The sequence below is a fragment of the Anopheles bellator genome, chromosome 2, assembly GCF_943735745.2.
Source record: "Anopheles bellator chromosome 2, idAnoBellAS_SP24_06.2, whole genome shotgun sequence".
NCBI classification, from domain to species: Eukaryota; Metazoa; Arthropoda; class Insecta; order Diptera; family Culicidae; genus Anopheles; species Anopheles bellator.
The window spans coordinates 15,948,172-15,973,863 of record NC_071286.1 but is presented as its reverse complement, the minus strand read 5'-3'; the positions used below and the strand labels follow the sequence as shown (position 1 = coordinate 15,973,863).

Genomic DNA, 25,692 nt, shown 5'->3' with positions numbered 1-25,692 from the left:
TCGTAAGGGCATCATGTAATGACCCCTTGGTTACACTATCTCTTCGTTCTGGGATGATGGCGTTTTAATAGTTTTCCATCGAGCGACCCGATTGCTCAATTACTAAGAAGTTTCACGTGGCGCTTGCAACTAGCTGTGGCTTGAGTGGCTTGGTGGTCCTAACGTTTACGTCGCCAGTCATTCATTCGCCTCAATTGAAGGCTCCAGGCCCGTTGACAGCCACGCCGACTAAATTAATCATTTTGGTCGGCTCGGAGGAGCAGCAACAAGACCCATCCATACAGGCGGCGGCCTCCGTGAACAATGAGCAGGATTAGAGGAGGAAAGCGTTACATTAATGTTGGCAGTTTATAATTAAGAATAATTGTCGTCCCGTAGCTCCGTTTAACACTCGGTTGGCATGCGAGACTCGCGGATTACGATCGCAACGGATTACGCAGAAAAATGGGTTAATCCTTACGGGAACTGAGCCCCGTATCGTAGCTCCTAGTTATGGAAAGCAAATTGGAACTTTGTATAGGCCCACCGCGTGAAGGTCACGTGCACCAAAGTTAAGACCCGTTAAGGTTGCGAATTTATTGCAAGTGTCAAAATCAGATACCCTTTAAATTATAACATTGCTCATAGTCATGATTACTAATACGAATGGGAGAACCAACATCTTTATATCGCTTTAAATCCAATATCGTGCCATGAAGCAAAGTGAGTGGAATTGAAAAACTCCATTGCCTTCGTAGCAAACGCCCAGAACTTTGCTGTTCCTTTTATGCCTCACTGGCTGCGTCGATTTCAAAACATCCACCATCGCCAGCAAGAAGTAAAATAAGTTTCAAGCAGTCCCATATTTTTGCAACAATTCCCGGTTGGATCTTTTTCCCCGTCGGTTGACGAGCTGAAATAGTTGAAAACTCATTTTATTTCCGCTTGGAAGCATGGCCCGTTTTTGTGGGGACTGGAAAAGCGCTTTTGTTGGCAGACGCTAAAGTTGCGAAACAATTCGTTTTGCTGCAAAAAATCGTCCCCAACGTGTCAGCTAATCATCGCAACAGATTAATCAAAAACTACAGCCACGAGGACACACCAAGGGTTTTCAACTAGCAGGATCGCAAAAATAGCAGCTTCTGAGAATCCGAAAAGTTATTTTACCTTCAACATTTTGCCTATATCCATAAGAGCTTGAAAGACAAATAAAGTTTAATAAGCCAGTTTCTGTATTTATGTATACAGGATAAAAATCAATTCAATTCGAAACTTTGCTTCACGATTCCCGTTCCCTGTTTGGCGGATGTGCGATGCATCGGAGATTAGAAAATTCAGTCCTCCAGAACCGCCACGAAAGATTGCTTCGGCAAACAAGACGAATCCCATTCGAGCGATCGACCTAAACCGGTTGAAGCCATGTTTGCACGGACGGCCAAAGTGCAAGGCAATATCCCTGTATCGCCGTTTGATACCTACCAGGCGCCTCCATCGCCGTGGTACGGGCAGCAGCAGCAACGATTGAGCTTATTCCTTTGTTATTCGCCTCCCAGAGTGGCAAAATGGGATGGTAGATGACATGAGCTGACTGTTGAAAGTACCGGCCCGGACGGGCGTACAAAGGAAAGAAGTCGATTGGGATCGCAATCGAAGCGATTCGCGTGCCAGGTTGGTGGCGCATCTGCCTGAATCGGCACCGTCGTGTAACGTGAGCTATCATCTCTGCAGACGGCAGGTAACGTGATGAGCGCTTCCGGGAATTGAAGGCTGGCTCGTGGCTCCGTGCGCACCACGTGAGAACTTCGCCCAGGATACGGATAGCTCCGGCTGTGGGCCAGAGTTATGATCACGGTGAAGGGCACGCTCGGGGGACAAATAATGCAGCCCATTGATGACGCAACACGCACTCAGCCCAGCAGAGGGTAGTTCGAGCGGATTGTCAAGCAGCGGCCCAGACAAATGTGCCCCATAAGGCCATCGCATTTCGTGCCTTTATTATAAAAGCGTACAGTTGCGAGTGTACTATCGAACAGAAGGAAATTCGTCGTTTTTCCAGCAACCTGAACGGCTTCAAAGGGAAAGTGAGAAAAGCTCGGCAACTGTTAGTGACTGATGGTGATTGACAAACGGAAGCTGACGTTTCAGTCCAGATTTCCCTTGGGCGTCTCGGCGTCCCATCAGAGCGTATTGAAACATCGTAGCAGAAGCACCAGAATATCCATGGCACATTAATTTTTATTTTAAGTGTGTGTTATCCTTTCATAAATCGTATAAATCGAATCAAAAAATAGAAAATCACAATGAATCCCAGGAAGTCCCAAAGGTGATGAATGGATAACAATGTTACGTAAACGCAAGACGATTTACTTCATTTGGGGTGCCTTCGTTTGCGCCAGTCCACGCCAAGAATTTGGTTGCAAATTCGTTTATCATGAAAATGGGTCCAACACTGGCCAGTCGGACCGAAAAAAAATCAAAACATGTTATGACTTTCCCATAAATTGATTCCATTCATGCCATGCCTGCATTAAGGGGCTTGATACAATCAATCCCTCCATTCCGAGAACACCAGCACCAGCAGACCATCAATTTCGCACCAGTCTTCGGTTCAGCAGCATCCCGATCCCGGCCCGAAAGGTCCATCTGCAACCAATGTTGCCGCCGAAGGTTGTATACGATCCGTTATTTCGGAATATTGAGTAGTTCGAATACATTATGCGATTCCGCTTGGGACACTTGCGGACTTTTTTCCATATACATATCCCGGGGACTTAATGAGGGGCGACTACCGTTATTGACAGCCCCCAAAATGGACACCGACGACGTGTCAGCCTTTGGGGGGTACTAAAAATAAATCAAGAGGTCGATCACCAACCGGACAGGAGTCTTTCGGGAAAACACCGTCCGTCCTGTGTCCCCAACACGTGGAATTGAAGAAAGCTACTTGAATACTTGAGCACTCGAGGTCCTTGCCGGACGTGTAGAAAGTCTTTAAAACATTCTCTCGAAATGCCCCGCACATTTGAACTCGACTCAACTGGACCCAACTGCCAGAGAACCGTGCCATTTTCGCTACCCATCGTTCCGCGAGTTTTTGTAGCCGACTTCCGGAATGGTGCGGTTCTGTTTGTATTCCGGTTGTCGGTGCCCAACCCGGGATTCGCTGCTTTTTGCTTCCCAACTGGTGTGCTCCAGTGGTGTGTCTCTCTAATTTTGGTCGATGTAAATTTTGCCATTTTTGTCCACCCAATCCTTTGTGTGCCCAATTTTTCGCCCCGGACCCTGTAGGATACGGAACAAGGGTCGCAGGACGTTGGGTTCGCGCAACTGCGCCCATTTGTCTATGGATAGTGATTAATTTAAATTTTTGTAAATGAACGTTCGGTTCGCGCAGTCTGCTAAAAAAACGAAGACTAACCGCCGGTCTGACGAACAATGTTTAATTGTGTTTCAAAGTTGTAATAGGAAAAAAATCACCCTCCCCAAATCGAGTTTACTGCCCAAAAACGGCGGATCGACGGTTCGACTCGAGCGGTAATCTAATAGAGGCTTAGTGACTTTGCCCCGCCAAGCAGCCGAGTGCGGCAAATTTCCACTCGGTGCCGACGGCCGTGACGGCAGCGGGTCTCAGGAGATTTGAAATTGATTTTACTATTTTAGCATCCCACCGAAAACGAACCGCGGGGAAACGGGGAAATCCCATCGACACTTTGGCGTTGCCCTTTCGTCACATGCTCGATCAAACGTCCATTAGCCGGTGCCGGTTCACTCATCAGCATCCAGGAAGGATAGAGAAACGAAGCAACAAACGATCAACTTCGCGCGCTCGCTCCGAAACCCGTCACCCTCAGAGGTCCCGATCCGCCCCCGTGACACCAAGAGTTGCACATTTTTTGCTTGTTTTTTTCGCCCTCAGGGAAGTCATTTTACTCACATGCCGTGCAGTTCGAGCGACCCATTTCGGAGAACTGTCTCTTCGTTTTTTGTTTGGCCAAAGTACCGTTTTCCCACTCAAGGACACGCGGCAGCCGGTTCGCGACCGACTCCTAAATTTCCCACCCTTTACAGCAGCCCGAGTCCGAGGCACGTAGGCGAAGGTAATTAAAACTTTGACCCATAACACGTTTGTGTGTGGTTAGGCTGTGGGCCGTGCGGGGGAAACTTTTGCAAAGGGCCATCAGCTCGCGAACATCAAATGGGTCCTTAAACACGCTTTGAAGCAGCTACCGATGCCGATTATGGTTTGCAGCTGGAACTAATGATGTTTTGAGCCGGATGCAATGCGAAGTATTAACGACTCCTTAGCATTCTTTTTTGGAACGACCAGTGATTGAGGACAGTGTCGGTAAACGTACTGCTGCTCGCGGAAAGCAAGGAACGTAAGCCTTCCTCGAGGGCTTATCTTCCCCGGTCATAATTTCATTTGTAACTCCCCGGGAAATTACAGTCACGTAATAAGCGCATTGACGAAGCGGATGTCGCATAGTGACTGATGATAGAGCCAATTTTGACCAGACATGGTGGGCTACAAAAGTGAGGTTGTGTAGTATTTTTGCCCAAACGAGTGGGTCACCCCAAGTTTACAATCAGGGCCACTTTACGGATAACGTTCTCCATGCAAAACAAATCAATTTCGTAACACTGAAAAGAATCACGGTTTGTTTCCCCACATTTGCAGCCACATAAAACATTTCAACCATGCGTTGAGTGTTGGCATAACGATTGGCACAACGGCTGGCTCCCGGTTTGCCCACCGGGCCGTAGTCAATTAGGGGTCGGCGACACACAATTCGACACCTCCCCGTCGTGACACGTGACCCAAACGCAATCACGCTCGATCATGGGGTTTCCACCACCGGGAAAAACCACATTTTCCCATTAAAACGAGTGCTCACAATGCTCACATTGCCGACCTATAATGCGCCGCACTAACACGCGTCGTCACCTGGATGGGTGCGTTACCGGGAAAATTCAATCTTCGAACCGTGTTTGATTACCGTCGGCGGTTCGCGATGGTGTCAATTAATCGGCCATCATCGGTGGTCGGTGATGGGTCGGCGTTGGGACTGACCTCAGCGTTGATCAATGTCAAGCACCGGTTCCGGTTGGCCCGCCAGAGCACTACTCATCGCAGATGTAATTTGATGCCAATCCGAACCAATTCCCTACCGTTTGTTATGAATAATGAATGCAACAGCCTTTGCGGCCACAGAAAAAAATGTGATTCCAGGGAAGAAGCCCAACATGGCAGCGAAACAAATGCGAAGCTCAACCACGCTGCCGGCCCCTATTATTGGTTATTGGTACGCTCGGTGAACGAAACAACGTCGTACTGATTCAATTATCGAGCTTTCGGTTAATTGATACCGTATCGTTCGCCGACGAAAGAATCCGCCCGGTTGCGCCCCCAAAGGGCCGATGACTGGAGATGAATAAATTACAGCTGTGGCCAACTCTTAAACCTGCAGAGAGTAACGGACTCGGAGGGGACTGTGGTCATGTGTTCGAGGTCGGAAGAGGAACTTTGGCTCCAAATTTGGCCACTTGTTCGAAGAATGATTTATTCAGCCCCTCTTTCGGTGACCTTATTCACTGAGATGGTTAGATCCCTCCCAGTGAAACTCCGAAACTTCACGCGGTTTTGCAATGGAAATACGTTCCGGCCATAACTGGCGTGCCGTCCAACAAATCTGCAATCCGTTCCACAGTTAACTAGTCACTGCCAGGGCACTCAGTGTTTAGGGAAACCTTCATTTCCTCGCTGCTCACACTATTCACCATCCCACCTGAGGCGTAAAACCAAACGAGAGACACACACAAACACGATATGTAGAACGGCCGAGAGGTGTGGTCCCTAGATCCCTGTCACCAATGCAGGTTGTTTGGCGCTTTCGGAGAACTGCCACCCGGACTCGCTGACCATTCACTTTCCGTTCCGTTGCCCACGTTCCACGAAACAAACACGCATCGATTGGCACACCAGTGGACGAGTCGAAGGAAGACCACGGGTAACGACTCACTTTGGCGCGCCGGAAAATTGTGAAAAGCGAAAAGCGCGATACCGGTCCGGGTCCGTGTCGGTCGAAAGCTCGTCGAAAACTGACTGCCGAAGCGTGGCGCGTTGTCCGAAATAGCGTTAGCCGGATCCTTCCTGCCCGTGTCTCCGCCTCGGCGACGGCGGCTGAATCCTGCGCGCTGCGGGATCGGCGGGAAATGGAGAGAAAATCGAGAGGGAAAATCGGTGGTGCTCTGCCGACGGAAAGCGTCATCGATTGGATGGGCGGGCGGACGGGTGGTCGGCTGGCGCAGTTGTGGAATCGACCCAGGCCCAGGATGAAGCGGATGAGGTGAGGCCGTTAGGGTGAGGCCGAAGTGCCGACAAATACTATCGGCCGTGCACACTAACACACACACAGGGTCCTAGATAACCCATGCGGTACCAATGCGGACGGCACAGACGCTTTTCATTCATTACGCTCCGGTGTACGGTGTGTTCGTGATGGCGCCCATCTCACCAACACCGGGGTAAGCGGCGGGTCGTCGTGATGTGTTTGTAAACAAATGGGCGCCACGAAGCCATGCCACGTGCTTGGCGTGCGGTTCGGGATCCGAAGTTCGGGTCGGCCATCCTGCTGGGGCGATGAAAACGTGGAAAATACGATGAGCTTTTCATCGACACGGTGATGATTTCTGTGAGTTTTCTCACGAACCACGGCCAAGCTCTCGAAGTGCCAGAAGCTGAGCAGCTCCGTCGGAAGCTCAGGTTTTCATCGAAGTAATCAATTTGCTATGGCGATGAAATATTTCAAGACGTTTTGGAAGATTTCATTCGAGTTTCGTTTTCAAATCGACGACCGAATTGGTTAACATTTTTCCGGGCACCAACGACATTTCAGGATGTGGCACGACACAATGAGATTCTAGGGAAAATTCCGAATATTTTCCGAGACTTTTTCAATAGAGTGTACGAGAATCCAACCAGTTAGATAGCTCAGTGTCCAGTTAACATTAGGTCTAACAGTTCGACGTGCGCTTCCTTCAACTGTTCGGTAACGGACCCATTGAGAAAGCAATTGAGTGACTAGTTTTCAATAAACATCACATCAATTCACATTTCAATATCCACTAATCCAATATCCCTGCCATCAACCTGATCGCAAAACTTAAAGTTGATGCTTAGCAAGGTCCTGTCCATGCCAACAGTTGTTTGTCATCATTTCTGGCGTCATGTGCATATGTTTTAATCTTTGGTTTGGATTGTTACGCTTTGGCAAGGATTCGGAACTGCGAATCTGTAGCTATTTACATAAGCTGATCCACCGAATTATGCACGGCCACTTCTCACCAGGGAACTCATGCCATTAGTGACACACCGTGTCGTGGGAGACTCACGGATGGCGCAAGGTACACTATGTGTATGAATAATTTATGCAAATCAACTTCATCGCCTTAAATTGCCACTACCTGTTGGGAGAATTATTGCGCTCGACGATACGGCTGTTGGTCTACACAGAATGGATATTGTGTCCGTCACGATCACTATTTGTGTAATCGTCGTCAACTAATTGGACAAGTGCTCCACTCCGTTAATATAATCTCTTTCCGGAATTGCCAACAATACGGAAAAAAGTTCAAATGTTGATCGAAGGGCGAAAACATTCAAAACCAATACCATCATCGGATGACAGCCGTTGGATCAAAGGTAACGAAATCCATTAATTGGCTGATGTAATAAAACGGCACTGCAGTTTGGTGCAACTCTATCGGCCAGCGTTTGAAATATGTTCATCCTGTCCAAGGGTTCATAATTGAGTCTCTGTCGTTCCCAACGTCCGTTCGAGCGTGCGTACGTAGAATTGATGGACAATCAACAGACAAACACGGTGTGATGAAACGGGACACGTGGCGATGTCACCAATTGTGCTGTTGCGTAATCCGATTCGACTCGCTCGGCTATTTGCTTTTCGGAATTCGTTTCGGAGGCGTAACACGATTCTCGCGTTCAGGTCAACAGCTATCAACACTATCGAACATCTCCAAATAGTGAGCAATGTTTGCACAACAAGTGACTCTTGCGTCCATTCTAGGAACTGAATAACTTTGTATCTTCGGAAAAAAGCCCACCAGTGAACCGTAAAAATCACACCCGATAGGACGTCGGAACATTGCGTTCTAGCGAGACCAACCCCGATGCGTGGCTTGTGTCGCACTAATGGCGCCTAGGACTGCTTGTTAGGGCGACACTTTCATTATTCTGGCTCTTCTCACTATTCCAACAGTGGGTGATCTCTGCTCCGTCCACCCATTGACCGACAAGCGTGCGGTGACATTGTGTGGCAGAATTATTGTGTCCTTCGGAATGTGGGAAAAAACTTGGCCCACCAACTCACCAGGGATGCCCATGGAAAAAATGAGGACACAATAGGGAGGGGAAGAAGGACCAGCCACTCGCAAATCACACAAATCTCCAACGCCATTTATCAGCGACGATGATTAACGGATTTGGCTGCGTTCGTTCGGATCGCGAGCCCGGAAACGGCCTGTCACGGTCAACGCATCCATCCAAAGTTCGCACAGGCGTTCGGCGGGGATGTCGATTCAAACCGAATCACATTTATCAATCCACTTCGCAGCTCCATTGTTTGACAGTTTTGGGCTAGTTTTGGGGTCGTTTTTCGAGGCGATAAAAAAATTAATCTCTCCTTCGTCGCGTCTCGAGTCAATCACGAGTGAGGTGCTGAGAAGCGGATACCCGGCGGACGGCCTCTGAGGATCGATCTGAGAGTGGAGCAAACAATTTGTTATCAATAGAGAGCATTTTTACCACAACCGGGGCGGCCTGGGCCACCTGGGACGTAAATTGCTTTCCCCCCGGGGTGGCTACTTTTGAACTATCATCGAGCCCATGTTGCTCGATTAGCCCTTGCGAAGAGTGATGACTAATGCGAGGCAATAAATAACTGGTTGTTGGGCGGAAGTGGCAAATTCCAAATCTGGACCACGGAGCGTAGCGAGCTCGGGCTGCTCGGGGATCCAATGGGGATCATGCCATTAATTTTGCATTAGCATTAGGCCGCTCGCAGCCCGGTGGTCAGTTCACCTGGGCACGGTATCTCACCTGTGCTGGCCGTTCCATCGTTCGATCGAAATGCTGCTACTGCGGGACCGGAAGCGCTCCTTCTGTAGCTGCCGCAGCTGCCGCAGTTCCTCGCAGTACGCACCGAGCGACTGGTGCCCCGGGCCCGGATCCGTATCGCTAGTCATTGGTGGTGCTGGCTCCCGGCCGATACTCCGTAGCGTGGCCGGTCGGCTGAGCTGCGGTCGTACCACACCACCGTTGCCGGCCGGCCTTTCGGGCGCGTAGAATAGGGCCGTCGACGAGGTCGGTTTGGGTCCGACGGACTGGAAAATCTTTTTCGATCTCACAAACTTCGGGGACGAGGCGAGCAGCCGATCGCCGAAGCTCTGCGTGCGGAAGAACTTCGGTGGCGGGTGGCCTTGCGGACCACCGGGGACCTCCGTGTCCTGCTCCGTCCGGTGCGCTAGCTGCTGCTCGTCGAAACTTCCGGTCCGCAGGGCCACACTCTGACGGCGGGCCGCCGCCGACGGAGACGCCGAACTCGATGCGGTCACACGGTCCTTCGAAGGTTTCGTCGGCGGACGAGACATGCTGGAGATTCACTCAACCCGGAAACATACGGACCACGGTTCCGCCAGAGCGATTGATGCAATCGAGATGCAGTTCACAAACACGCTAAAACACGACAGAACACTAGAAAAAAGAAGGGCGCATCACCCCGGGGACCGAAGAATCTGATTACGGACGGCACACACCGATTGCTTCACTTCCGGGCGCGGCGCTACTAAATCACTAGCGATCCGGTGGCGCGATGCTGGCGCCCCAATCGACGCTCATGCTCGGCAGCGCACCAACTGGGCCGTACGTAATCGGGAGCAGACGATGACGATGAGTTCGATAACGTGTGCGCCCGACGACGGGGTGGCTCGGTTCACCCGCTAGAACATCCGGTTGCGCCCAGGATGCGCCCACCCAGGAATCCCCTCCGAGAGGAGTGAGGCTGCAGCACTCGATAATGAACAACTTTATAGATCGCCTCATCCAGATCCACTTCCGGGTAAACCACTTTGCGCTGTGTCCCATCTTGCCCATTGTTTTCCCGCCATGTTTTCGCGCTCACTCCACCGCGCTCTTCCGCGGGCGGTAGTAGAGCGGAGCGTGGCGGGCACCGGCTTTTCATTATCCTTATCCACCGTACCCACAAACCGGTGGGGGAGGTTGGCACGGATTTTTCGTTCAACTAAACTTTGCCGTCCATGCTGCTGCTGCATTTTCCATTTCACCGTCGCGTTCGTCATCGATCGAGATCGACCAGCCACCTATGGCCTGGCAGTGCTAGCGGGCCGTGATTATGTGACACGCTCGCAGGCACGCTCCTGACTGTAGTGTGCCACCATTGTTCGCCCCGAGAGAGAAAGAGAGAGAGACAGTAGCAAAAAAAAGGATACACAAACCGCGTCGACAGCGCGGCCCTTAACCGTCCTTGGATTGTTGTTTTTTGTTTGTTTCTCTTTTATGGCGCTGCTATCCGACGATTATTGTTCGCGTCATTTTATCAAAATTGATGAGCTGCTGAAGGGTGTAATAAAATACGCGCCATCATCATCATCGTGCGATCGTCCCTGACAGGCGAAAGGCGCCACCGGAAGACTCTACAGATTTTCTCGAACATTAAGTTCGGACGACTGTCACGGTCGTCCCGGGACTATCATCGTCGTCTGGACCAACAAACTCATAAAACGTTCGGTGGCCATGACAGGGAGCGACCGAATCAGAACCGCCCAGAATGAAGCCTTCTGGTGCGGAAAGGATTTAATCAACAGATAATGCGGATGAAATGGGAATAAAAACACAAATTAATCCGAATCCACTATTGCACTATGCGCAATAGTTAGTGCTCTTTTGTTGCGACTTCTACTTCATTAGCGATTTCTTTACATAAAACCGGGGGTCATTACAAAACACAGCTTGATCGGAACGGCTTTTGGTTCCGAGCGCTGGCTTTTCTCTAATTTCGAACTTGCGTGACTGCGGCGGTGCATTCGAAAGATGACCGTAATCCTGTGACCCCCCCCAGTACTTCGCGGTCATTACGCGCTCCTTTCTGTTGCACTTTAATCGGTGAGTCGTGCCCACGAATCGGTGGCTTCCATCTTGTGGTGGCGATTTAAATGCCGTCACTTTGCCCTTAATTATGGTACCCATTAGCTAAACGAACCGTGCGCGGAAGTGGGCCACAAATGAAGCTTAAATGGTTTAACATTAACCGACGGAGCTAGCCATCCGCAACGGGCCACCGGCACGTGGTGCAGCTCACAACCGATCAAGCTTCAAAAGTCGGACGCAGACACCATTTGCACGATTTGCAGTGGAGTGGATGTTTTCTGATGGAATTTCGTTTGCTTCCACCTCAAGGCTGACGCCGACGGGTCGTCGGAGAAATTTGCGAGCCACAAACGAACTGGCCACAGGATGCTGTCAGGATCATGAACCGTCACCAGCACGCCGACACAGCAACAGCGTCAACAAACAATCGCACAACGAATGGCACAAGCACAACGATTTTTTTCCGCCAGAAAAATAAATACCCCGCCGAAGGCACGGAACGGAAGCGGAAGTTATTACACTGCAGAGCCGACTGTCACGCGATATGCAACCGTTCATCGTTCTTTTCGGACCGGACGGTCGTCCGGATTTGCCGCAGATTTTCGTCCCGATTTTTGAGATCCTTTCCGCTTCTGGTCCGGCTGCTTGCACAATGCTCGAAAGGACCTGGATGGCCTGGACGAGCCCGGTCTGGGCAACCCGAACCGACGCTGGCAGCTTCTGGCACGTTACTGTCACACAGCGTGGCTCGGTGACCACGACCAGCTCCACCAGGACAACGAGGACGACGCCACCGACGACGGCACCGACTCCGAGGGCCAGGGGCAGGAAGGGAGCCTGGTTGATCTATTTGCTTTACCCCTACCCACACGCCAACCCCCCCAACCGGAAACTGGGTGGCCGCCGGTGGGGTTAGGATAAGCGGCCATCTCGCCGCCCACCAACCGGCACAGAGGGCAGGGCGGGATTTGCCAGCCACCGCGCTGTCTGTGGTCCTGTTGCTCACTCGCACACACACAGTCACTCGCAGACACACGCTCACCGAGAAAGAAATTATCCTTCGTGGCCCCGGGGCCGGAGCGATGGATCGAGCGACCGTCGAAAAGTGGCGAAGAATCAAAACGCTTCCCGAGTGGCGTTGTGTGTGTGTGGGTGTGCTCGTCCTGCCGCCGGTCGCCGTGTCGCCGATCCGGATCTGTGTCGCCGGATGGTTGGCCATTTACAGTCTATCTGTGTTTTTTTTTCTTCCGCGAGTCTCTCGTGCTGGGCTCGTTGGGGGTTGGCTGAACCGTGATTGGGGCCCTTGGACTGGTGAACACTACAGAGACGCGGTGGGGCCGGGAGGGGATAGTTTACGATCGGAAGCACCCCCACCCCAGCCCGGTTCGTTGTCAGTAATTTCGGCCCATTTCGCGCCCCCCCGCTGGGTTTGTTTGAGTTTCCCGGTAATTGGGCTCATTTACGGTGGCGACTAATCTCGGACAGTGCCGCTGGCGGGGCGTGAAATTAAGGGTGTTGGAGTTGCAGGTGACCACGGTAAAAGAACTCCGAGCGTAACGAGGGGGCCCGGAGGCCAGCATCCTGGTCGCCGGAGCTGCATCGGCAAAGATAAGCAGCCGCTGGAGGTGAAAATTGTTTTATCCATTTCGGTTAACGATGCGTAAACGGCAACAGCAGGATCTAGCCTCGCACCGGAAGTCAACCCCCCTGGTTGGTCTAGTTTTGGTTTTAAAAAGGATACAAATTTTAGGTTATGTTTGAAGGGACGAGAACTCTTTAACTCCGATTTGGTGGGATCAGCTGGGAGTTATCCATTACAAAGTACTGGACAAGCACCACAAGGCCAAATCAATGCAAACCAACCACCGGAACCACGGAACGATGGAAAGAATCGGAAAACCATGTTCGGTAAACTGTCGATCCAGCCTTCGCCACTGTCTGCCAGCTCTGCCAGCCCCAAAGACAAGCGGTGTGTGGGTCTGCGTGAAACTGAAACGCTCCAGACGGCTGGCTGCTAAGCGGATTTCCATCCCTTCGTTCGCAGCGTGCCACCGGCCCCGTTGGCAGTGTGTTCGGTTTCGGGAAAAGCATATTTTTATCACACCACCACCACCACGCTCACGCAAACACGAGCCGGCAGCCTGTTTTATGTTTCTGTTTCATTATTATCATCTCCCGTGCTCTTTCGCCGGTCGCGATGTTCTGGTGGCGTCTCCCGTAGGTTGGGCTTTTCTTGAACCCCTGCGGCACCTGCGAGGCACAATAGGCAAGCAAGCCTGGTCGGCCGCTGGAACTCGTGTCAATAGCGCTCTGACACCGACACTCAGCCTGCCGACTGACTGCCGTGTTGCCCGTCAGCACGTCAGCACGACTTTGACGAGTGTCGGTCCGGGCCCGTTCCGAGTTTCAATCGGTATTCGAAATCCCGTCCAGTCCGGGGGGCCAGCAACTAGGTTGTGATGCACGTACCCGAACCGGATACGCACGAACAGTCACACCGGGCCGGGCCGAGCGGAACGTTCCTTGCCGGGGATCCGCAAGACCAATATCCGGTGCCATCTTCTCGAAAGCTTTCGAAACCGTTCTCAGCGTTACGGTTGCCCGGTTTGTCGATTGACATTTCGGTTTGGTCGCCGTCGGTTTAAATTTGCAACATTGACGACGTTCCCCTTGCAGAGGACCTGAAGCAGAGCTAGGATGGAGACGTGTCAGGTGAAGGAGTTTGTACCAACCCCGGCCACCGATCACCGTCCGGGGCAGTATCTTTGCATAATCGCCTTCAGTCGTTCGGTGCTTTGCTTAATTTCCGCAAACTTTATTGGATCTGTCAGGCGGACGCAGGACCTATAGATCCCGTCTGCTGTTGTCCGCGATAGCCATCGACATAAATCATGCAAATCGAATAGCTAGTTAGCTTAGTTTGAAGCGATCACTTTCCTAATGACTTTTCCGTTCCGGTTGAAGGGCAGTCCGCAAAAGAATCAGCCTAATTACATCGGAACACAAATTAGTGCTAGAACTCAGTCCGGGTCACAGACACATCACCAGAAGCATCACGGTTGAGTGATTCAGATGGAATTTGGAACCTGAAACGAAGACGTGCCTCCGACCAACATTTTGCATAGACTCTGTCGGTCGTTGGACACCCGAAAAAGAAGTCTTCGTGGCCTCAGATACACCATTGTGAGGCGCCATAAAAAAGTTTGCTAACTAAATTCGCGTTCCTTGCGCGTCCTGCGTAAGGCAATGGAGACGAAGTATCACTTCGCACTCGGGACCAAGTTCAGCGAACCTGCTCCGGCTACGATGCCAACGGTCGGCAGCACGGCAAAACTTGTTGATATGTGGCTTACTCGGACGGAAGGTGTAGAGTGGCACTCTTGCGGATGGGTTGCTTCCGTTCTGAAAGGAATGTACCGGCTTCCGGCCACACTTCCGGCGGCGACGTCGGTGCTCTCTCTCTCTCGCCCTCTCTTTGTGTGTTCTGGGATCCTTTGCGAGCCGTCCGGAAGGACATGCCGAGCCTTCGGCACCGTAAGCCAGCTTACCGCCTGGGCCATAAGCTAGGCCAAAGTACACACCATCAAGCCTTCCACTTTAATGGGAAAAGCTGGCATCTCCTCGCCTCGCCTGTCCTTCGATCCCCGTTCCCCGGCAGAAGCGAGTATCAGGTCTGCACCCTAGTTGCTCAGCCACCTAGTTTACTTTAATTGTTTCTCTTCACTTTTATCGCTCGGCCCCTTCGTTGGTCGACTCGTCCAGGGGCCAGACTCGGGAGAGATTTTTCACCTCCATTTTGGTTGTTTGTTTGCCGGAATCATTTTGCCCCTTCTTCTCGACAAACAACTCGGGTGGGGGTCTCTCGCCAAATGTACATAAATCAAACCCTGCCCTCAAGACCCAGGGCCAAGCTGCCGTCATCCCGTCAGTGGGCCATTTCGGTCTTTTATTCGGGTCCTTTCTCGAAAATCTCGAAACAATGCCCATCCCTGGTTGCCCAGGCCAGGGTCTGCGTGCCTGCTGCCCAGCCCAGACACCACACGTTCCATCGGTGGTCGGCAGTGGTTGGTTCCAATAGAGTACACGACGCTACGCAGTGGCCCCGGACTCGCCTAGAACGCCTGACAGGAAATCTAATTTAGCCGTTTTCACAACCAATTTACGCAAAGCTGCCGGTGGAATATTATTGGCGCAAAAGGGTCTCCGGGTGGCGGGGACCCGGGTGCGGCATATGAGCCCGAGAGCACGATTCGGAATTGCCTTTCACCCGAATGATGGTCGTGGCAGGCAGGATTGGTCGCGTACCGATGGATAAATCTGCTTGCCGGCGTCATCCAATAAGCTGGCATCTCCCGAGGGAGTGCATCTCGTGGAAATCGTGACGTAGATTCAAACTGTGGATGTGTTTTTTATGTCGTACCGGGCGGTCCTTTTATGCCGGCAAAATGAAGCTTCGGACGAAGCAGAAAGCGTAATAGTAATTTGTAGCGTGTATGTTAACATGACTTGCTGCTAATCGGTCTCATACAAACGCCGACATTTTTGAACGAATGGAGCTTACATTTTCACTCTCACTATAAAGATAAGGCGTAAACTCTAAATATCGCAACCCAAACATCAAATCCATAGTCAGATGGTTTGGCGCTTTCGCATGTGTCAACCTTTGAAAGGCACCGTCGTGAGACGTCCTCAGTAAAAGCAGGGCCGTAGGCAACAATATTTCCCATAACGAATTCACGGCAACACATTTGCTGCCTATTTACGAATGATTTCATTAGCACACGTGCTCCATTTGGGCATTCATAAACGTTCGAAGCCGCAGGGACCATCGCCGGTCGGTCGATCGAGTGCGGCACTCACGCTTTCCCGGTGTGCACTCGAAGCAACATGTTGACACTCTGCAGCATGTCAGCATGTTGATTTTATGCCCATGAATACTTTTACATACTTACGGTTCGGGCAGAACTGTTTACTTTGCCCATCGACTGCTACGTACCTGGAATGGAAAGAAGGAAATTCACTTTAGCAATTCATTCAATCAATCATCAACCGCAAAACTCCTGGAATAAGGAATGATTAATCATCAACCGGCGAGCGGTGAAACAAAAAAAGGCCGAGCCAATGTTTGCAAAACGACGGAAACTGGCACAATTGAATAATAACCTATTTTCGTTTGAACAACAGCAATTCGGGCCAAGCTTTCGCACGGGGGTAAAAAAAACAACAACCACCACCGCAGCATAACCTAATGCGAAATCGAATCAATGACCCCTAACGGGATTCCCTCGGCCCAGGGGATGAAGGTGAAGAACCTTTCCCGTGTGCCTGTCTGCCGACCTGCCATCAGTCTTCGTTCCCGAGCGTTCCGAGTGCCGTTGTTGTGTGTCAAACATCACGAGCCCGTCACGAGGCCCCGTGATCGGTTGGTGAAAACCGAGCCTGATTGGGGAAAGCGATCCATCGATCCATTTCGGATCCAGTCGGTTGGGTGAACGGTGAACGATTACCCGCTTCACCGGTAGAGCCACTTGCCGGTGTGCGGAATCCTTACGAAAAGCCGCTACAAGCCGGGACCGTTGGCCATTAAAACCTGGTGGTGCCGCTTTGGTGTGGTTAAGACGCCACGGTGAATCGAGCATCGAGCCCGATTGATTGATTTATGGACGAGCATAATTGAAAACGAATTAGATTAATCGCCACTTCACCTTCGATCCGGTTGGCCCGACTCGAACCGGTTGGCGATGTTTTTTTTTTCTTTTCGCTGGGCGATGTTTGTCATTGCGGTGACATTTGCTAATTTTGCTTGATTAATTGTACTCCCTGCAAATTGCGCTGACGTGCGATGACGAAGAAATAGATTGCCACGTCGCGGACGTGTGAATTCACATGCCCGGTTCGGTTGATCAAAATCGATCACGTACATTAACGTCCGTTGGAGCGCGGTTTTAAGCAGCTCCTTGGCACGGAAAGTCGGCCTTCGGTTGCTTGTTCAATGCTCCATTCAATTTGCTCCCCATGGTTGAGTTTGCATGCGGGAATCACATCTGGAAACCGTACTTGAACATTTCCGCTTTCCAGTGAAGAGAAATCACCCAAACAACACCCACAGTGAGGGAGAGATGCACGGCTAACATGGGCACCCGGCTCGTAGTTTGGTGAAACTTTTGAGCGAAACATTATAAAAGCCATTAAAAACCGCTCCATCTTACGGCAAGGACCGCCCCGGGAGACTGGTGACTGTAAGGCGGTAAGAATAACCTGCTGTATGGTACAATTAATTTCGCTTCACTCCTGGTACGGCCGCTCGGCGCGACAAGTAAAGGCATTAAAATTAATCTTCACACTCCGTTCCCGCGAGTGCATCTGTGGGAAAAATTATGTTTCTAATAATTTTTAATGCCAACCCGGACCGGACGGACTAAAAATAACTCTCCGGTGTTCCGCATCGAACGGTGGGCTACAAATTAGATTAGGCATCCGTTAGCAGTGTGGCCTAATGTTAGGTATAAAAAATGTAGTGACTTTTTGACCTTTTTCGGGATCCAGCCATGGCAAACTTTACGCTTTTCGATGGCAAAATTATGGGAAGGTTTTACGGGCACCCGGCCCAAACAAGGAGCGCTGCGCTTAATCTGCTTTCCGCGTCTTTTATACAATGTATTAAATTAACATTCTAGTAATTAAATTTAACACACCCTGAATCCGATGTTTGAATCCCCTCTTCAGAAGCGAAGTTTCGGAAGTGAAAATCATCGAAATTAGGGGGTTGGTGTAAACATAATTTACGACCGGCTGGTTGGTTGGTAAATTCGTCTGATTAGCCCCCAACCGCCCGAAGTTTGCGGAGGGATAAGAAAAACATCGACAAGGATGGTTGCAATTTCACAATGCCCAAGGCTCGGTTTTTGCGGATTTTTGGGTTTTCTCGTATTCAGGAGATCATTTTTCACTTAATTACCCAACTCGTAAACGATAAGAAGCGACTGGGTTTGTTTCTATTTATCTTAGCGCTAGCTGTTCTGTTTTTGAAAATCTTTTGGCTCGATCGAATTGCTGATTAAAGGCTGATGCGGAAAACGGCTTCAACTTTTGCTGTTCAGCCAAACTCAGCCAAGGTTTTGTCACTTTACGCTTTAACGGTTTGGATTTGAAATCCTTCGACATTCCATTGAATCTCGCCAGTCGCTCGTTGAGCATGGAGCGGAAATTTATTGGTTTACTGATGTATTTAATCAATTATGAACCATTCCTTTCGCGTGACCGTTGATACTTTTGAGACAAGCGTTCATGCATGAGTAATGCCGGAGAGCTGTGTTACTTTGTACTTTGCCGGCAACCTAATCCACGCGCTTCACATCGCTCGACTTCGAGTTTCCACCGACGGTGAACATGGGTCTTTCTGTCGGCGAACAAAACCAATGCCACAGACCAGTGCACGTAGCTTTAAAGCTATTGTTACGTGTTGCTGCACCATTCCTGTTCCTGCACCGTTGGCTAAGCCGCAATGCACTTTCGCACAGAGCCACCGTAGAAGCTTCCCTGCGGACGAGTCACTTCACTTTCCGGTTTACTGAAATTCCAATGCGTCGCAAATGATGCCACAGGAAGTTGTCTGTAGCCAGTAAACACATACACAACAACATCATCGTCGAGGGGTTGGTCGGGCGTCACATTCTTTCTTCAACTTCCACTGTGGGGCTCCATATGCACTGGACTCTCAATCACGCCACAGCCCGACCCGGCGGCGGATGGAAGCGGATTTTAGAAAAGCAATTTATTCAATATGTGGATGTGTCTGGCCCGTTACATCCGTTGCAATTTATAACGAATGGCCGGCGAGGGCCACACATTTCAAACTCATCGATTCCGGTTCCGTTGCGCCATCGCCAGGGCCATCCGTTTCGTCCGAGATACTGTTGCCAGCCGGACCGGGCCAGATCAACGTGGTCATTTGTATGCTAATTAGTGTTCCGCATTTCGGTCACCCCGGGGCCGCTTATCGTCTACCAACCAGTGTACGGTGTAAGCTCGCTCCGAACGAAGGTGCTTGCAGCATCCCATGCATACCGATGGTGCCAAAGTTTCGCGTTGAATGTGTAAACTTTAAACTGTATTCTGGATCACCGAGCACAAAATTTATTTGCTGATCCAACATGCATGCTGTTATGGGTCAAGGTTAAATCAATCTGCTTTACCTTGACCTGCTCTATGAACTTCAACCCGCTTGGAAGGATTCACATAAAGTGGGATGAGTAAATAGTTGGTAAAACCACAAGAGTAGCTGTCGGGCAACATACTAATCTACTTCGGTAGCACGACCCGTTCGGAACACTCACAGTAACTTTAATTTCGTCCCTTCGGCAAAGCCGATCCAGGGCGCCCCTAGGTGGTGGTGGGACTAACGTAAAGTAATTATATTTATAATTCCACCGAACTTGGTAACCAAAAGTTTCCGAAGCCTTCGCTTTTGAAGGTGCAAACGACTCGTTACAGGCTCTCGCGCCAACGTTTGCGTGCTTTTGGCAAGCGTTTCAAAATGAAACTAACACGTAACGCGTAAGACAACAGAAGATGCTCGATGATGCATCTGTTTTCAAACAGGTGAGCGCTCCACGCTGGCTGAGAAATCGAAAGCTGCCCTGCTGTTGCAGCCTGCGGGTCTATTTCACTACGGACAGGTTTTCAGTGGAAGCCGCCGTGGTCAAAACCGCTGTTCCGGAGCACTTTTTGCTGTCAGCCAACCATCACCAACATTGCTCAGCTTTGCAAAGTTTAGCAAACCTCAAAGGTTTTGCAGACCGGCCTTCTACTCACCGCGGATCGCGCCACGTCAAGTTCGGCGGAAATCTCGTCTATCTACGGACACGAACACGGGCCCCGCATAGTTGGTTCGCTTGCCAACCACAGGATTCCATCGACCTGCTCTACCCATTCGCACTAATTTCTGCTATCTGGTGGCCACACAGTGAGGTCCTCGCGTACCTTTGGTTCGCGGATCACTGCTTTGCGTTTTGAACCATTTACACCGACAGCGTCGAGCCGAATGGGACACTGAAACAGGTCCCTTAGAGACCTAGGGAATGGTTGTTAAATGGACGCAGTGAGTCGCGTAATTTCAGATCCTGCCACAAAAAGGTATAATGGCAAAAAAGCATTCCGTACGACCATTGTAAGAAATCTTAAATTTTTGATAACGTTATAAACAAACTCCCCCGCCTGTCTGATGATGATGGGTACCAGATTGGTTTGGCCACAGATTCAAAACAGCAAACAATCCCTTCCGGTGGTGGGCAGACCAAAACCAAGCGCTCAAGTTTTTGGGCAAACAACTTGTAAATAAAATTTTAAACAAAGTTTTCCATCTACCAGCCCGTTGCCGGTGAAAACGGTTACCACCCGGAGCCTTTTCAGTCCGCCTTTCATCCACTTTGGCCAGTGTCAAAAGTCACCTTTCTGTCAACAGTTAAACATCGACAATGGAAAGTAGTCTTCCGTACGGAACGTCAATGCTTTTTCTTTTTGGTGTGATGAAATATTTGCCAAAGGAAAATTGTCTGGCCAAAGTGACACGGCGAACGATCCTTTTTTCTGGGAACATTCCAATTTCTTCGACGATTCAACACCGCAAGCCATAGAAATATCGATTGCTCAATCTCTCGATCGATCGCTTGGCTTATTGACAGCGTTCCATTCTTTGGTCGGGTTTGAGTGTGGCCCTCCTTTTCTAATATGGACGTTATTTTATTGGACATTTTCAAACTGAGCGTTATCGAACTGGTGGTTTCTTTTGTGTGGTTATTCGTTTACTTTTTGAACAAATATTGAAAACATTCGAAGGAATAATGGCCATAAGTTTGCTGAAAGAAATGTATTTATTACCCTTTTTCTAACTGATCCGAAAGTTGATATGAACCGAATAGTAACTCGAAGCACGTTAAAGTACCTTGAATCTCACTGAGCCTGTTCAAAAGCTATTCCTTAGCGAAATTCGAAGAAAAAATGACAAAATAAAACTAAAACAAACTTAAACTCGCACAATGTACAATGTGTATCCTAAAACCCCAAACATGCTTTGCAGTACTATAAACCTTCCAGCAACAACTACAAATTTTCTAGCAAGTTCAGCAACAGAACCGTGCTGCTTTTTGTGTTCCAATACCCAGTACTTTTGTTTGGTGTTTTACGCGTTCTATGGTTTAAAACAATATGCAAACTTTTGCAGCACAACGTGCTTTTCGGTCGCTAAATAATCAGGTTATCAGACCGTCGCAGTGAAGCAGACCATGTTCACCCCCGGGTGTTTCTGGCTCTTTGTGAAAGGCCCCTCGGCAATCGTCGTCGCCGTCGCAGAAGACTCAAAGGATCAAACGAAAATGCCGGCAGCAAAAGGAGCAGCTTATTTTCCTTACATAACATTGCCTTTGTCGGACTTCCTCCTTTTGGATTTACAATTAAATACGACTCAGCTCAGCGTTATTCATGAGACTGCACAGTACCCAACTTGGCTAACGCTTGGCGATGGCTCCAAATGCGCTTATGATAACGCAAAGGGCACGCAGTACAACCGAGGAAGGACAACACAATGGCTCAATTTATTCGTTTGAATGAACCAGAGTGTCTGGCACATAAGGCCAATCGCATTTAAATAGTGGAGTACCCCATTTGTTCTGCTTCGGGGTGATAAAATTGAAATTCGAAAGTATTTCAAACAATTCGCACAGATTGGTTTAACCATGTTACAGTTTGAAATACTGCAAAACAGTTGATTGAAGCCTACAAAACTTATTCAAATCCCAGCAACTCAATCGATAAAGTTCTTTGAACGAAAACTTTTACCATTGGTGTTGGATTGCAGTTTGATTGACTTTTTGTTTCAACAGCGCTTCACCGTTTTACTCACCGCTCTGTGAACGAAGAGCCGCGGTTTTGAAGAGAGCAGCCATATTACTTGCCTTTCGAAACTGGAAACAATAACGTTTGTCGCAAAAGTTTTTCGAATATCGTCCAATAAGTAGCAACTTCAAAATTTACTGCTGTTACAACCAAACGCGGCAGCAAATATTGACAGCATGCAGTGCCCAAACACGAGTACACATTAACCGCTTGTTGTTGTGAAACGCCTATGTTATTATTTCATTCTCGTTGTTGTCATTCATTATTCGTGTTTACGTAGCGTTGCCAGTGCGCTCGAACGTTCGTAGTATATAATCAACAGTTTGAGTTTGGGTGTAACAACGCTCATTCCATCTAAAGAATAATTTCAATCAAACTGATTATGCGGACGACTATGCCCTCCACTTTGTGGTCAGATCAAGGCCAATTACTGAAACACTTAAATATACGTTCCGTACGAATTACTCATGGGGCTTTGTTTAATGAATCAAGCATGTACGTTTGCAGACAAAGTGTGAGCTTCTCATTTAAACTATTAATCAACCTTATAATGTTAAGTAGCTTTTAATCAAATTTCCCTTGTGCACCATCATTCCTAACACCCGACATTTCTGTGTCTTTCGTATGACCACACCATACAAGCAATAAAAAGAAACTCGAAGAAGGTTCACAGTCGTAAAGAACAAAAAAGCACCGATGATGGAGATTGGATGCTTGACTTTCACAAACAGAAAGCATAAAGAAAGAGACTTTTGCATGTCAAAATGGTGCTTAGCATTTTGGGGTAATTTTGCTCCCAGTCCAAGATAACTATCATTCGCAACACTAATGCTAATGTCATAACTTGTGCATCTTGGCTGTGCTGGAAAATGACTACAAGAGTTATTGGTATAATAAAACAGCTAGAGAAAAAAGGGGCCATTCGGATGAAGCGACAAGCTCCAATAATAATTCGTCCAGGGTTCATTACATTCAGTAGCCTGCGTAATGTGGAAACCAAGAAAACAAGAGATAATCGATTTGCAAAAAGTGATTTAGTTTGAAAGTGGGTAAAACTGTTGAAGGTCTCTTGCGTATGTTTATGCTAATGATCCGTACCCTTCGCACGTTCAATATCTTCCCAAGCAAATGGAGACGCCTGGTAGCTTGTGAACCTTTCCCCGTTCAATGGAGGCGCACGGTAATGCACAACTTGATACAGCACAAAGGTCGATTCTTTGGGACCATTTCTACTGAAAATATCGAAACCATCAATATCGGACAGCAAATTTACACTAGAGCTAACCCTCGTTAGCAGCTTTTAATGATGGACCATGACTAAGGCGAAGCGGTTGAAAGCCAACAGTTTCCCAACTTTCCGCGTTATCACCATAAACCATTCGTCCGGACACCCATCGTGAGTGCTTTGTTTGTATTCTAATCGTACTATCGTGCACGATGGGATTGAAATCTCATTGAAAAGGACAAATTTAAAAATGAAGCATTCGTAGCCAGCAGCACACAGCACAGCATTAGCGTGAAACAAGGCGCACGACCGTGTGAAACATGCAATCATTCTTATACATATAACAATACATCATTCTTCTCATATGAACAGCTGTCACATTTAATATGCAATCTTATTCTTCGAAACTAACTTTCAAAACCCTCAGAAACACCCAGAATAGCTCCGGGAACCCTACACGACAGCATTATGCATGAGCATTGTTCTCCAAAAAATGCTGCCGGCCAAATTCTTCACATTCGCCGTTCTTCGTGGGTAAGCACGAAGAACCGATCCAATGTGATACCCACCTGGTGCTCTACGGCAGCACACGACCATCCATCTTTTACGGTCTGCCCAGACGGTCCTTGCGTAACCATTGATCTCCTTTCGTGAAATTCTTCACCAAACCTGCGCCTGCGAGAACACCGAAGAACATATGCCTGTTTCACGTAGCCGGCGGAAAGTATGCCAAAAATCCCCAAATGATACAAGTGAGCACGGCCACATATTTTATTGCATGTTGCTTCCTCCACCCCCGCACATCTGACGGCGGAGGCGCGCTCGAGCAATGCTGACCTTTGCTAATGTTTCGCTTTTCTTCCTCCTCACGAAACAATGTTCAACAGGGGCTACCATCCGCCGGCCGCGCAAGGGCCACATCTTGGGACCGTCGTTAACATGCCTCGCCTTCGGTCCGCACGGCCCAACCGGCCCAATTGATGTCTACGATAAAAGAAACTGTCTGTGTTCGTTAGACGCGAGTCCGACCATCTGAGGAAGTGTTTGCCACGGGCCCACCAGCCTGTTACGCAGGTCGTGCAGACGATCAAGCGAACGGTATTTAATTGACAAAGTTATAATTGACAAAATTTTCTTTACAAACCAAACACAGACCCTCAACGTGACCACTCAAAGCTGATTCGATCAACTAACGAATTGTGCTGGAAACATTTCAAACCGTTTGACCGTTCGTTAAACACCAATTTCACCAATCAGGGAAACGAAGCCAAAATTCTTTGCCTTTGAAGTGGGGCAACCAAATGAGTTTTGATTTATTGTTTCCATAATAAGGTGTACCCATCAGCATGCTGATGAAGACAAACGATGAAGCATAATAAATGCTTTTCTTTTGTTTGATGGTAACAAAAAAAATATTAACGTTGCAGAATGTCATTAGCACACCAACCTGCCTAAAAACGATGCCTTTCAACATTCTCTCATTCTAGCAATTGAATTTAAATAATTCCCAAACGCCCTTCAGGGTAATCTTCGGTGCTGGTTAGCGAGTCCCCGAAAGTAGTTACGCGATCACAAACACGATAAATGGTGCGGTGTAGAAAGGGAGCCACCATCGTTTTGGGGGAGAGAAAAATGGTTCTAATTGTAACAGGTGTTTGGAACCATAATTCCATTACGCAATCGTTCCGATTCCATCCTCAGCTCGCTGCGGTTCGCTTCGGGCGAAATAAAACGTTTACCAGCCCGCCGGGCGGGGGGTCGACCGCAAAAATAAAAGAGGCTCCCGGTTGGTCGTCCCGCGGCGTGCGAAAGCTTTCCCACGAAAGAATGCCCAACTTTGATATTACATTTTTTGTGTGCCCTTCATTTTCCGTTTGGCCGGCATAGTCCTTGGCTTCATTTTCTCTGCCCGTTTCTTGTTCGAGCCGACGCTGACGGTTGCTTACCTGGCGGCAACATAATCGCTGGCGTGGTAGGAAGCATTACGGCCCCCTGCGAAGAAGGTCGAGCCACCGGAGCCCCCATCGTCCCAGCTGGTGATCCGAATGGGCCAAACGATCTGGCCGAAGCTGTCGCGGATAAGCGCCTCCCAGGACGAGTACGACGGTGACTGCGACGACTGGGAGCTTTCCGATTGCAGACGCTCCGACCGTTGCAGCCGCGCCCTACGCCGCGGGGATAGAGAGCTCTGGTGACCTGCACCCGGCCCGACGGGTCCTGCCCCGGCAACAGGTTGCACCGCCACACCCGAGCTCGTTGCCGAAGTTGCTGCTGAAAACGGCGAGCGCTGCTTGGCACCACTAGCGGCATTTGGCAAAACCGCTGACGAGGTCGGTGACAGCCGGGCGGCAGAGGCGCTACTGTTGGTGCCTGGATCCATGCCACTAACGACTGCTGCAACAGCGATGCG

General features: G+C 49.4%; 1 protein-coding gene across 1 annotated transcript in view; it reads right to left on the bottom strand.

The window, feature by feature from the left end:
* LOC131207078 (GTPase-activating Rap/Ran-GAP domain-like protein 3) overlaps positions 1 to 9,648 on the bottom strand; it is a 30,973-nt gene extending 21,325 nt beyond the window's left edge. The window contains exon 1 of the mRNA XM_058199686.1: positions 9,098 to 9,648. Within this exon, the coding sequence (XP_058055669.1) occupies positions 9,098 to 9,648 (551 nt within the window). The remainder of the gene's footprint in view (positions 1 to 9,097) is intronic.
* Between the last annotated feature and the right edge of the window lie 16,044 nt (positions 9,649 to 25,692).